This window comes from Sinocyclocheilus grahami, unplaced genomic scaffold (genome assembly GCF_001515645.1).
Source record: "Sinocyclocheilus grahami isolate Dianchi unplaced genomic scaffold, SAMN03320097.WGS_v1.1 scaffold1076.1, whole genome shotgun sequence".
Taxonomy (NCBI): Eukaryota; Metazoa; Chordata; class Actinopteri; order Cypriniformes; family Cyprinidae; genus Sinocyclocheilus; species Sinocyclocheilus grahami.
Genome location: NW_015506255.1, coordinates 159,825 through 175,083, shown reverse-complemented (window position 1 = coordinate 175,083; position 15,259 = coordinate 159,825). Strand labels below are relative to the sequence as shown.

General features: G+C 36.4%; 1 protein-coding gene across 2 annotated transcripts in view; it reads right to left on the bottom strand.

Annotated features, from left to right (window-relative positions):
• The window catches only part of camk1b (calcium/calmodulin-dependent protein kinase Ib), a 57,121-nt gene that overhangs the window by 15,932 nt on the left and 25,930 nt on the right, over positions 1-15,259 (bottom strand). For both annotated transcript variants that reach the window (XM_016251914.1, XM_016251915.1), the window contains one exon: positions 4,288-4,419. In XM_016251914.1, the coding sequence (XP_016107400.1) occupies positions 4,288-4,419 (132 nt within the window). The remainder of the gene's footprint in view (positions 1-4,287; positions 4,420-15,259) is intronic.

The following is a 15,259-nucleotide window of genomic DNA, read 5'->3' as shown; positions in this document are numbered from 1 at the left end:
GAAAACGTACTTACGTGAGTCAGAACTGCCGGCATTTAGTCTAACGTTACTCTTCCAGGAGTACTCTTAAAATGTGCTGCACACATCTGAATATTTGGGTTGAAGGGTCCTTGAACAGTGTTGTAAATACAACTTAACCACTGATTTCTAGTCATGTCCTCTTTTGGAAGCCCAAACAAAGTAGTTTTGCTTTCACAACGAAACACAGCGTCACACACAGCGGCCTTGAGTGAGCGGAGGACGGGGGCTAGAGTGAGCAGAGGCCAGCTTGAGTGAGCGGCGGCGGGCGGGCGGGCTTGAGAACGGTGCGGCAGATGGATTTGACGAAGGAGCGTCCGGCAGGCTTGCGGCAACCACATGTGACGACCCCGGGCTGGATTCTGCTTCATCCACGGTGAAAATCACTCCGGTGATCCACAGCACGAAGTTGATGTATTTCCTCACCAACCAGCATGGATCAGCTCTAGGCATGACGAAGCAGATATCGTCCTCTTTTGGAAGGCCAAACAAAGTAGTTTCGCTTTCACAACGAAACACACAGCGTCTTCACGACATGGCGGCCGCGGCAACAACAATACTACAGCGAGAATCAAATTTACGCCTTCTTTCTTTCCACATAGTGACGTAGACATGTGTGGGCGTGTTAGAACGAGCCATTTTAGGTAGGCGTGGTTGACTCTTAACTTTTATAAAGAATATCTCTTTGGATTTGAGACTTTAGTCTTTGCAACTTTACAGATCTTCTTTATGCACCAAGAGCTTGTAACACTCCAAAGAGAAAGGAAAAATTGAAATGGCATCATATCACCCCTTTAACAGCTTTAATCAGTCTGTCTCCATGAGAGCTGTTCTGACACCAGATCTCTACTCGTCCAAACGAATCTCTGCCACAATGTTCTAGAATGTTAAACTGACCCAGAGATGCTTCATAAATATTTACCAAGGGGATCTGGAATCAGATTTTCTGTTGCCTATAGCCTGAGATGTGATGTAAATATGAAACCAGGTCTGAGTGCTTTGACTGAGAGAGAGAACGAGAGGAAAACCAGACAGAGGAGGAGGGAGAGAGCTCTCATTTGGTTCCATCAAATGTCTCATGCCTATTATAAACATAGTGTAAGACATGTTACTAACAACAACATAATGTGACATTTCCAGAGCAGCTGGCACAAGCACTCGTACCGAGATGGCAACGGGCAAAAACAACAAAACAGAAAAGTGCTTCATCTTTATTTTAATCCGCTGCCTTCAGTGGTTCCGTAAGTATTTTCCCTATCCATTTTCTTCTCCATGGGGATTTCAAAACATTCTTCAATTAAAACTTTCAAAGCCATCGACCAAAACATCCAGCTCTAAGATGGACCACAATATTAAAACTTATTTTAAGCAAAACAATATTTGAAAATTAAATAAGACAAAAGTACAAACTTTTGTGTTAAATTGATAAGAAGTGATAGCAAAGATTTATATTTTTAGAAATGTATATTGTTTATATTTTGCTGTTATATAAATGCTGTTCTTTTTAACTTTTTATTCATCAAAGAATCCTGAATAAAGTATCGCAGTTTCCCAAAAAATATTTGGCAGCACAACTGTTGCCAACATTGATAATTCTAATAATAAATCAGCATATTAGAATGATTTCTGAAGGATCATGTGACACTTTACACTGGAGTAATGGCTGATGGAAATTCAGCTTTGCATCACAGAAATAAATTATATTTTATAGAAACCATTATTTTATATTGTAATAACATTTTGCAAAATTACTGATCAAATAAATGCAGCCTTGGTGAGCATAAGAGACTTCTTTAAAAAACATTACAATCTTACTGATCCCTAACTTTTGAACGGCAGTGTATATATATCCTGACATTTCATCTTGTATGACATTTCAGGGAACTCCAAATGAACAAATTATGTCATGTGAAAAAAAAATCTTTCAGAAATCGTATCAGTGCAGGGAGCAGTGAACACTGTGTAGGAACCCTGAGAACCAGAACGCAGCTTGTGACATATTGAACAGGCTGTACTTCCCTCCCACACAGCCTTGTGTTCATTCAAATTAAATATGCCGTCTATTCTGACTAAAGTCTATGAGGGGGTGGATTTTATATTAATCTAGTGCATAATAGAGAAGAGTTAAAGAAGAACATATATATCCTCCATGACCCCTGAGTCTCAGTCTTAACTGCCCCCACAAAGGTTAACTGCCCAGCTGATTTTCATTGACTTACAGAAGGGCTGTGTGTGGCATGCGTGGGCTCTAATTGAGCCGGGAATCCCACACACCTCCCCACTGGCAAAATGACACGACAGAAGCACCTGAATGAGTCATCGAGTCTCTCTTCCACTCATTCCCATTCTTTCTCTCCTGTCTGCAACATGTACACTCACCCACTCCCCTTCTCGCCTCCTCCCCTTTCAGGCATAGTGGTGGCCTCGTCTATGACTTCTTCTAAACTACACACCACTCAGACCCACACAACCGTGGGCACTCAGAGATGGCACGATTCCAAAGCAAGGTTATTATTGTTAATTCATTTGAGTACTGGGTTAGACTTTATTTTCAGGTGTCCAGTGTTTAGTTTCTGAATGAATCCGCGTTTTGAACGAATCGTGTAAACCAATGATTCAAAAGGCCATTCATAGATAGAGCCGTTTTCTTAATTCCTGAATGAATCAGTCGTTTGAATGAATTGAATGAATGAATCATAAAGACATTTACAGCCACATGCTGGCAGTTTTAGTTTCTTCTTTATAATGTATTTTTATTTATTTAAAATTAATTAATTAATTAATATCACAGGGATAGTTCACCAAAAGAATAAATAAAAATACAATAAATTCTCACACTCTCACATTTACTCACACTCATATTGTTTCAATCCTGAATAACTTACTTTCTTTTGCACAACATAAAATAAGGTATTTTGAAGATTTGGTAACAAAGCTGTTTTGGTTACCAGTGCCTTTCATTGTATGAACAAAAAATATTTCTCAAATTATCTTCTTTTATGTTCTTTTTGTAATGTCTACTTGATACTTTCTCATTTAACGCAATAATAGCTTTAAATAATCTTCTGTGGGTATTTTCACAGTTTTTATTATTTTGTGATTAATTAAAATGAATGAATCACCACACCATGTAATTAATTAGATTAAAATTTTTAATTGACTGACAGCCCTAAAAAAGATATGAATACATAAACAATTCATATTTCAGCAGCTTTATAAATTGAATAAAAACAAAAAAGCAAAAACACATGGATGCGCATTCTTTACTCATCACTTTGTAGACGGTGAGTTTAAAAATGGTGTTGATTTTTTGTAGAAAACTGACATGAAAACACCTGACGTAGTAATTACAACTTGCCAACTAAATACAAACTTTTGAGAAGGACTTGAACGCAACATATTTGACAGTATGGAAGCAAAGATATGTCTTTATTTCTGTTAAACTGCAATTTTAATAAGCAAAAAAAAAAAAGATGGCACACACAATTTGTCTGGTGTTTATGCTATTTAAATTTTAAAAATTCACATCACTTTATGTGAAATCGCCACCATGTACCGATTTTTTCCAATGATGTTGTATGCAGGATTTCACCAATAATTTTGTCTGTATAAATTCCAGCCCTTTCTTCCAATCACCTGCAAGCTCGCGTTGAGATTTTCCCTCTTTTTTGGGGGGGTTGGCCAAAATCAGGCACCTTAGCAGGCAACACAATGTTGCAGCCTACCTTTTAGAACAGTCTTCACATTGAAGCAATGATGCCTTAAATTAGCTGTCTAAGTAGGTCTGCACATTAGGTTTTGCAACAGAGTTAAATAAATGAGGATGCAGTTGATTTTTAAAATCCTAGTTTAAGTCTAAGGTGGTGCCAGCAGCATTGTTGAGAAATGTGACTTTGCAGCAGGCTGTGAGTGCTTCCCCATTCACATGTCGCCTCAAATCTCTCTGCGAACGCTGTGCCTCTTTGCCTGTGGTAACCCGGGCAACCCAGACACTAAAAATAGCGTCGGCTGCTCCGGCTTCAGTCATTCCCACAGAGCTTTATGATTCCAGACATTTAAACACGAGCTTCTTAACTCACGCATAAATCACTTACTGTCCTCTCAACCTGAGATAACACGGCTGTTACACATAGATGAAGATCTTAATGGACTTTACAACTATGGGCCTCATTGTTCATACAGCTAGTAGGGATGATATTTAACATGTGTGAGTGTGTGTGTGTTGTGCACATCCATAAATGAACTGAAACAGCTGTTTCGGTGACTCACTTGTGGAGCACGGCGATCTCATTTTCAATGCTGTTCTCTTTCCCCTCCAGAGCTTTTCTTGGGATGCATTTTATCGCCACTAGTTTTCTAGTCCTCTTCTCCTCTGCGAGCATCACCTCAGAAAAAGCCCCTCTGTAAGACAAGATCCATATAATCAATCAGTGTCAGTTTTACCAATCAGTATCAACCAAATCAAATTTTGCACCGCAGAAGTGATACACAAACTTTAACTGAAATTAATTTAGATCTATTTACACAGATTGTTTAATGCAGCTCAGAGGTGGGCTGAATGCATTTATTCTACATTTACAATTGCATAAAAGATGTTTTGAGAATTCAATAAGACCAGGGTTCAATGAAGGTCCCACAGGGACAGATATACAAGCTTTTAGACTATAAATGGCATATATATTTCATAACATTTCATGACTGTTTGAATGAACATTAACTAAAGATTAACAAATGATTTAGAATAATTACATGATTAATAATGAAGTGTAATTGTAATAATTACTAAATTATTATACATTTCTATAACATAAACAAAACAAAATTGAGAAATGTTGCATTGGTAAATAACTGAAATATGTTTAAGTACTAAAATGACTGAAATTGAAATAAAAAGCACATGACAAAATATTCAAAATATTAATACACACTACAATAGTTTACTAAATAATATTAAAATAATACAGGTTCTTGGGCCTGAAAAAGTTGGCAACCCCAAAAACATTAAAGGCAAATGCCTATATGCAAAATTCCTAAAATTGTTGGCATAAGTAACATCCTGCTGGGAAAGCTCTCTTGTTATTTTACTTTTAATCTTTCCAGTGAACGTCACAGATAGGCTGAATGTTGACTCAGAGAGACTTGCCTCAACAAGACCTAGCCAGACACAACATGCTACAATGACAAGCAATAAAAGCTCTTCCATGCAAATTTGAGTTCTTATCTAAACCAGCTGTGAATGAGACAAGAAAATTTAGTTTCTATTTCTGTGGCCCTGTCCACAAAGAAATCTCACTGGCTCATAGGTCACTCCATCGCTGAACATAAAACACATTTAACCATTACAGCTAGTGGATCGGTGAAAACGAAGGAAAACAGGAAGCAGATGTTAAAAGACTTCCTCTGAAGGGATAACACAGGAGGTGAGTTCTCTGGAAGAGTTTAAGGATTCAGATGAAGTATTTAAATGCTACTTTCTGATTTGATCAAAAACACTGATTCATTCAAGAAATAAACAACATTAGTGTGCTTTGGTCAGAGACACATAATGTTTAACTTTGCGCTGGCTTCGGTCAGAAAAAAGCAATATGGACTTCCCAGCTACATCTGGTCTGAAATGGAAGTAACATCAAATAGGAATCAGAGTTTAATTATGTTTATTCTCCTGGTGGTTAAACTTAAATGCCCTCAAAATTCCGTTTTAATCGTATGTTTACATCATGCGATATAGTTAAGCATGTACACAAGCAAGAGTGGTGATTTTCACGCATTTCAGCATTATTGCAAATGTGAAAATTATTTTATCCAACAATTCCATATACAATAATGTAATGTCGTGAGTTACACTTTAAACACAATTTTGCCAATATTGTCTGTTTTTACTCTATTAAATAGCTTCACAATTAACCACAACAGAACTATTGTGTGTCTTCGATGTTTTGTTACTGAATGAATTTGTGCTTTGAACGAATCGTGAGTCAATGATTCAATGATTCAATGATCCATTCGAAGTCACATGCTTAGTTCCCAAATTATTTAGCCATTTCAGCAAATTGGTTGAATAAATGACTGAATGGCTTGGCCATCAAGCCACTGACTTGCTACTATCTAATGGTGGTTTTAGTTTCATATTTAAAGGTATAATTTAATTTGTCTATATTTATAACATCATATTTTAAACATTAATTGCATGACATCTTTTATGCACTTGTAAATGCACAATAAATGCATTCAGCCCACGTCTGATCTGCAATAAACAATCTGTGTAAACAGATCTAAATTCACTTCAGATAAAGTTTCTGTACCACTTCTGCATGGCAAAAATAGATTTAGTTAATACTGATTTAATTTGATTGATATTGATCAAATGTAAAAATGTGACAAAAGATGATGCATACAAATAACAAGGTTAGAAAAAAAAAACATTAAATGTGCAAATGCTACTGGAAATCAATTTAAGAAGGGCTAATACTGCCACTTAATATAAAATTTAAAATAGCTTTCAGTAACTGAAATATAGATTAAATAAATTATATTGCATTACTTAAACATAAAAAATGGAAATGCTGCCTTGGCAACTAACTGAAATAAGTCATTTTAAGAACTAAAGTTACTAGAACTAAAACTGAACAGAATTACTCAAATGAAAACAGTAAATATAAATATCGAAATGTTAATGAATACTATATTAGTATTTAAAAAGTACAAAAGTAACACTGGTTCCTCAGTCTGGAAAAAGCAGCATTGGCAACATTATAACATTATAGGCAGATTCACACACAGAAGTCCTAAAACTGTTGGATCTAAATATCACATCAGATGCAAAAATGGATTTTGTTGATACTGATAGTGTAGTATTATTCTAGTTGCATTTACTGATTAAATGCGAGAATGTGGCATAAAAGATGATGCACACATCTAACAGAAAAAAGAAAAGAAAAAAATCCCCTTAAAGGTAAAACTACCACTGGAAATTAATGTAAGCTTCAGGAGTCAGCTGTCAACAACCAGCCAAGGCACTAGCACAAAAACACGCTTAGCAAAATATTGTCTAATTATCGTTATCAGCAAAACCCCAGAAAATAGCATTTTTGTCAATATTGCACACCCCTAGTTTCAGGTGAACAATAATTTACTGAGTGTTGATATATCTTCAGTTGTTTCAGTTGTCTTTATACCATTACACACAAAGATCCACATAGTCACAAGACATGATTTGAACAGAAGATCCGTGATCAGGCCTAAAAGCTCTGATATCATCAGCAAACCACCCAGTCTGTTCAATATTTGAGAATGGAATGAAGATTAAGAGTAAACTCATTATTAAACAGGATGTGATTATAGCTCCTCAGCAACACAGATCCGGCCAGGCAGACTTATCCCAGAGAGCTCAGCACAGGCATGGAGGACAAACACTGATATGATACACAGTTAAGCCTGCACGCGTATGTGTGCGTGTGCACATGACAGGAGAGAGGATGGGAGAAGGCTGTGAGCTAAACTGCCAATGCTGAGCATGCGGAGACACATACACTTGCTCATTTACAGCAACGCCACACTAGTGCTGACACACAACTGAACATGATGGCGTACAGATATTGATGTGACGAGCGTAAAACAGCAGACCCTGCGTATGTCAAACATGTTTGTTTTAGTCATCAAACTCAATATGGTTCAACACCTGGAATCAGTTGCTCTGCTGTAACACTAGTGCACACTAACACACACAGACTAGTCTAACACTAGTCGGATTGCATATGTAGAACTGAAACAGGAAGTCTTAGTGAAGTGAGAAAACAGATCTGCACAGATGTTACATACTAAAAATTTTACTAGTTTTACAATGGAGTAAAATGTATACATAACAGTGCAGTAAATATGGATTACAAAAATGTCATATGATAGGAAACAGAAAAGTAGAATATTGAAATATTTACAATTTCTGAAGAAATTGAGCTGTTAATTGCTGCAACCAGATGCATGACCGGTCATAACCAGCCATTAAATACCAGTTTTGTGAACTGGATTAACCGATCACTTGAAAAGATTTGACTCAAAATGTCAGTTTCATCACTAAGTTATCATATGGGGGAGTGAGTGGTAATGGCATGGGCACAATTTTCCAGGGTGTTGCTATGTGGTTGTTAAGGTACTCTGAATGTTTTTAGTAGGGATGCAAAATATATCAGTATTTCAGTACAATGCGATTTATCTTAAGACTTAAAATCACTAATAATTTAACATCAGAATTATCAGAGCCACAAATTGGTCACACTGGGCCTCATTTAAATCAACTTATGACAGGGTTCACATGTGATTCATGAAACATTCGTATGCCGCCAATTAGGGCTGCACAATTAATCAACTTTCTAATCACGATTACAATTATGGATGCCACAATTATGTAATCGTTCAAAGCGGCAATTAATCGTTCAAAGTCCACTTATGTAATTCTGCACGCTTAAGATATGTTTTTTTCTTTCTACGTGTTATCTTAAGGGTTTTTCCATTGTTTTAGTATAACATTATAATACCATTCATATTTGTACTTTTTTTATAATTTAAAGAAGAAACCAATCCGATGTATATTTCACATGTGAGGCTTAATACTATAGAAAAGCACTAAAGGTTTTTCAGTTAGAGTGTTTTCAGCTGGTTTATTTTCATAAAAAAATACGGCATGCAGTTGCATCAAACAATGGTATAAACATCATTCAATGTAAATTGTGATAATCGTAATTAATAATCGCAATTACAATTTCAAGGGAATAATCGACAGTTATGATTTTTGTCATAATCATGCAGCCCTACCCGCCAATCACATCGTATGAATGATCATACGTTGATAAATGTTGCGGCTGAAAACAATCGTCATTTAAATATCACACCCCTAAAAACACCCGGTTTAGAAGCCTTGCCCCTAGAGTTTACGACATGGAGAAACTTAACCCAGCGAAATGGAGCAAATAATCTCATGAAAGAGAAAATGATCTTACTCCTAAAAAACACGTGTTAAACTTGTAATTTCAAAAAATTTCATTCATTTATATTAAATATCGGTAAATATAGTGAAACTAGATCCTTTAAATTTAATGGTATCCATAACAGAACAAAAATATAAAATAAGTAGCTATAAAATCATATAATAAACTATAAAATGCAGGCAATAGTGGCAGTCAACGGCATACAAACATCAAGCTAAAATGAATTTATTTAAAGCAAAACTGAAATGGCATTTCACAAGCCTCTCTCATTCGACAATAATCCAAATGTTTCAATTTTTGCCATGTAACATTTGGTTGCTAAACTATTATTCATTACGCAAAACCGGCTTTACTTCTCTTGTGTTCCAATATCCACTTCAAACGCCCTCCTTCATCCTTGTACGTTAATTTCGTAAATGAGGCCCATTGTGTTTTAAAGTGAAATAGTTATGTTACATGTACTTGCTATAGTAATAACAGAACATTATGCATAATTGCAAGCAACTAACCCTAAACCAAACCTTAACCTATAGAAAATATGTTGTTACTTATAATTACTATCATTACTTAAGTGTAATTATACTGTAACACAGACACCGTAAAATAAAGTGTAACACAAAATTGTATTATTCCTTTTTAAGCAAGGAAATGGTTGTAGGGTGGTTACCTACAACCCACCTGGTTGTAGGGTGCTGGTCCAAGTCTAAAGAGCCCATAAATATGATTAATAGTAACAGTGATCCTTGCCTTCAGAAAGCACAACTGTTCAGAGCTGGGGATTGTGGAATGTTAGACAGCAAAGCGGCACATTCCTCTCCGGTCAGAGACACAAGAGGACGGCCATCTGGTGGAACCAGGGGATGTGAACTAGATTACGACACAGGCCTGTCTGTTGTGGCTTCCTGATTATACTTCCTGAATGACACAGAGGACAGAGATGGACTCCAAAACATGAACTTGTATTATATAATATGTTATGCCTGACAGACTGTAATTTTAATTCATGCTAAACAAAATTCATGTTGTCATTGTCAGTTATGATTTTAACTCGACTGAACATTAAAAAAAAAAGCACATTTATTTTCTGTAATCATCTTTGATTCATTTTTCACTGAGCTTGTCACAATGCACTCTTCAACTGAATGATGTTTCTGCCTACTATTTGGAACAGTCATCGACATCTTTGGGAGAATGTCTATAATACTCTCACATTCTCTCTCATTTATCTTCTATTTCCCTCCATTAAGCACTCTTTCCCATTAATATACTGTCTATTCCTCTGTCTTTCTTTCTCATGTTCCATTAACAACAGTTTGTTGGGCTTTTGTTATGGCTTCTGCTGGGTTTGGCTTCAGGAGAAATTGCGGTTTCCCTGAAGGAAACAAGAGGTCAGGCGCAGTGCAGGGGGGAGAGCAACTTCCAGTCTGTGTTACATGACTCTCACATCTCACAGAAGAGAGGGACTTCTCTTAAAGAAATTTGAAAGAAATAGTTCAATAACCTATAGTTGTAGGCTGATAAACACTGCAACCAGATCACGGAGTTCAAACTTTATCAGTTCAAATCCTAAACCAATCATTAAGACCTATTTGGTGAACTGGATCAAACGATTCTTTCAAAAGATTTGGCTCATTACATAATGTTACCAAATGGCTACTTCTGTCAGGACCACTATCGTCAAATATGATTGACAATTAGCATACAGTTTGGATTGGCGGTATGGTTCTGTTCTGGGCAAGAACTCCCTGTGCATACATACAGCCTAGCATGGATGAGAGCAGGGAGAGCAGCGATAAAACTCCCCCCCCCCCCCAGGGTAATCAGAACAGAACTAACATAAATGTATTGCAGATATCGTTAAAAAGTTCAATAATGTTATGTACACATTTTAGAATTAGTCTGATTCAAAGGAGAATCAGAAGGCTGAATCCTGACTGACAGAGGAGGAGCTGGGGATGGAGGAGGGTAATTAGCTATTGAGCAATGCGAAAACTGCTGATAATACTGAAGGACCTTATATATGAATGCTTAGATAGGTGTCGTATTCCTATAGGTAGATGGGGATCAGCTGAAAGTCAGCTGATGCGAGCTTGACTAACGTGACCTGCCAGAACTAACGTTACGCTTGATTTTTATAATACATTTATGGTGCATCCGTGTCATTTTGGAAGCTTAAAGCTAATTTTTTGTTCTAATTGCATGGAAAAGAGTGACCAGTACATTATTAAAGATATCTTCACATTAAATTAGAGCATTGAGGCAAACAAATTTCATGGGGGTGTGACATTCTTTAGAAAACTATTAATCCAATCTAATTAGATACTACAAACAATTTAATAATTCATCTCTCAAGAGACCGACGCCACATGACATCTTGCTTCCTGAGGCAGTGCTCAGCCTAAATTCAGTTCCGCGCAGGTCCCACAGACTTGACACAGAACCGTCATTTGTGCTGATTGCGTTATGTAACGTTCCCTAAAACAAACAAAAAGCAAGTGCAGCTTTTGTGCTGGAGGCCAGACTCAGACTGAATCGTGTGAATCAAGTCAGATGGCCCAGTGTTTCTGGACGGATGCCATATAGCTCTGCTTAGTTCAGGTTCATCTTAATGAGATCTGTGTGAGATCAGCTGATCTGAGAACAGCACTGCTTATTTTACATTTTTAGATCATAATCTGGATTAGGACAAGGCAGGCTGATTCTGGGTGAACAAATTATTTACAGTACGGTGAAGTATGGACTTCCTGCATAAGCATGCTACAGTCAGACACTCATAAACATTGATCTGATTCCTAACCATGTTAACTGATGAACAATTAATATTTTTTAAATTCCCAATTATGATATCTACACATATGGTGGCCAATATAATCTACAAAAGAATGACCACTTTTTATAATTGCTAGAAATAAATAAAAGGTTTTCAATATATACTGGTTTAGCTTTATCAAATGATCACTGTCCCAATTGCAAAAGAACGATCAATTTTTATTTATAGCAATGGATTTTTATATTTGCTAAAAAATAATTTTAATTAATTAATGTTTATGTAATGTAAGTAATGTTTTTTTTTTATATTCAAACTATTTAGTACTATTTATATCCTATTATGGTATTTATTAATATTTTGAATTAGCTTTAATTTTGATATTTCAGTTTTAATCTTAGTTTTAAGTTTTAGTAATTTTGTTACATGCTTTTGTTATATTTAGTAGTTTTATTTAGTACATCTATTTCTATCCATCTTTATTTTTATTTCGGTTTTAGTTTTAGTAATTTAAGTATTTCAGCTTATTTAATTTCAGTTAGACGTAGTTGCCAAGGCAACATTATTATTTTTTGTTACATTTTTCATCGATATATTTCAGCTTTATTTCAATTCATGAAGACTATTTTAATAGTTTTTGTTAACAATAACAACTACTACCTGCTTAAAAAATGAAACAAGCTGGAAATGATACATTACTGATTGGTCTGTAGTTTTGAAACACATTCTTGCTGATGCTTTCATGAAGTAATTTCAGCAAATTCGACAAACCTTGACCTATGTTAGCAATAGCTTAGCATAATTTCTGTATAACTCAAAACTCTCTCAAAACTTTTATATATGGTCACTACAGCAATACAGTAAACCAATGTTCAATGTTCAAAGTCATTAATAATAACATTCAGTAAATAATAAAAAATTCTTGTAGCTTTTAACTTATACATAGTTCTTGACACTTCTGTGAATCTGCCAAGCAGAAGGTCACAGTTATTACTAGCCTGGTCAAAATATCAACCTATAAATATGATGATTATGGGGAAAGACCTAAAAAGCTGTTCAGTAGTCTACTGTTCAGTTTATATGCACAAATGCACACACTATCCATTAAGCATAGAGGGGTTATGAGAACTTCAAAGCAGATGAACAGTAAGTTAGTGTGTTTGTCTCAATTACTATGAAAACATAAAACTAAAGGACAGTAGTCTGAAGATCCTAAAGAACAATAAAGCAATTATCTTTACTATTATGATATGCCATTCACTATATACATCTGTCCTATTCCCTTAGGTCATTGTGACAGTGTCGCTGAATGTTTCTGGCACACAGAGGATGTCAACAGTGATTCACAGATGTCGTATAGTGGCTGAGCACTTAGAATGTGGTCGATCAGGGACAGACACAAACATGCACAAACAGCAGCAATGATTGATCCCACGGGAGATTTTTGTTTCCAAAGCAGAAGTTGCGACCTCACACCTGGCCGTCGGACGAGCCCAGAGGTTAGCCTGCAGACACTACCATTAAACATGAACAGACAATATCTGTAATGACTAGACTTGACAAACAGAAAAAAAGAGGTGAGACAATAAAAGCACATTTTAAAATGTTATTTCTATAAAAAGAACACTATTTGTATGGGCCCTTCACGGATGTTCACTTCCACATGGCCTCCTTGTTGAAAAAAACAGCATATGCTGATTAGGTATGTTTTGATGCTGGGATGCTGGTTTAAGCTGGTCCTTTGCTGGTTTATGCTGGTCCTTTGCCAGCACATGACCAGCATAAACCAGCAAAAGACCAGCATAAACCAGCAAAGGACCAGCATAAACCAGCAAAGGGCCAGCATAAACCAGCAAAGGACCAGCATAAACCAGCAAAGGGCCAGCATAAACCAGCAAAGGACCAGCATAAACCAGCAAAGGGCCAGCATAAACCAGCAAAGGACCAGCATAAACCAGCAAAGGGCCAGCATAAACCAGCAAAGGACCAGCATAAACCAGTAAAGGACCAGCATAAACCAGCAAAGGACCAACTTGGACCAGCTTAAACCAGCATCCCAGCGTCAAAACATACTTAACCAGCATATGCTGTTTTTTTCAACAGGGCTTTTATGAAGTGTACATATGATTTTCAGACGAAAGGAAGTAATTTCATTTGTGTTCAAGTTTTTCAAAGACTTAAACTATATATAGCACAAATGTTTAATAACTCTCCAACTCAAAATAAAGTCACAATGACCTATGTATACCAACAGGAACATTTATCAGCTCTGTTCCAAAAACTAGCAAACTACCTTGCTAGCTGTCTACAACGGCAGCTGCCTTTTAAGCATTTTTGCATTGCACTATGCTGCTTTTTTATTGCCTTTCTGTGTAAACATTCTAGATGGAGGTGTTTTGAGTGCTGCACTTGCATTTTGTCTCTTTTGCAGCACCTCAGACGTGACATGGTGTTTTAAAAATGTGGTGCTAAAGTAAAAAGTTGTTTAGCTGTAACTTCTGTGTGAATAGCCCCAAATTGATTTGCTGAAAACTACGCTGCATCTTTACATGCCACGCAAATGTGTTATGCACAAGACACCCAAATCGCTATTGATTTTGACATTAGCATGTTGCTAAGCTAACAGCCCAATAATAAGCATAACTGTACTCACATACACACAAATTGGGTGATAGTCAAATTTAGTTCAATTTTTTCATTAATACTTAATGGTTCTGAATAAAATTTGAGTACATTTGTAACATTTCACCTAACTTGTATGTCACTGTGGATACATTTTATACCAAGTTCAGCATGGAATTTTTTTCGGTAAAAGATACATGGGATTCTACCTTCAATTCTGGACAAAATAATGTATCTTAAAAGCTACCTGCTACCTGGTCACATTGGAAGCACCTCTGTTGACTTACAATCTTGTCTAGGTTGAAAACATCTTTCTGTTGTATCACTGCATATAATAATTTTGTATGTATGACATATCACATAACAATGGATTTAATACGTACTGTTCTTAAATTAGAGCCTCTAAAGATAAGAGTAGTGGGTGGGTTGGGAATGGCAGATAATGAAGAATACACTCTAGTCACTGCAAACCATCACTTGTGGTGAAAAAAATAATGCACAGGAAAAAATTCACATTTTTCCTGTGAAAGTCTGTCTTGATGAGCAGCTCCTCACCTTCATGAATGCATCTACTTGTGCAAAGATGGGCACACCTTATACAGGAAATGGGGGAGGGGCTGATTATGCAATGATGAAGCATATTAGTGGGCCGGGGGGATGTGGAGAAACGAGCGACAGCAATCAGGAGATTAACCTTTCATTCCTGGCATAATCTCTGCAGAAGACACTCCTCGAGTGTCTCGTGACACACTCACTCGTGTGTGTGTGAAGTGTGTGAATGGATTGAAAACTGTGGCAATGCCACTGAGTGTGTGTTTGCGTGTTTATATGCGTGCAAATGTGTGTGTGCACGAGGAATGGTGATTGAATA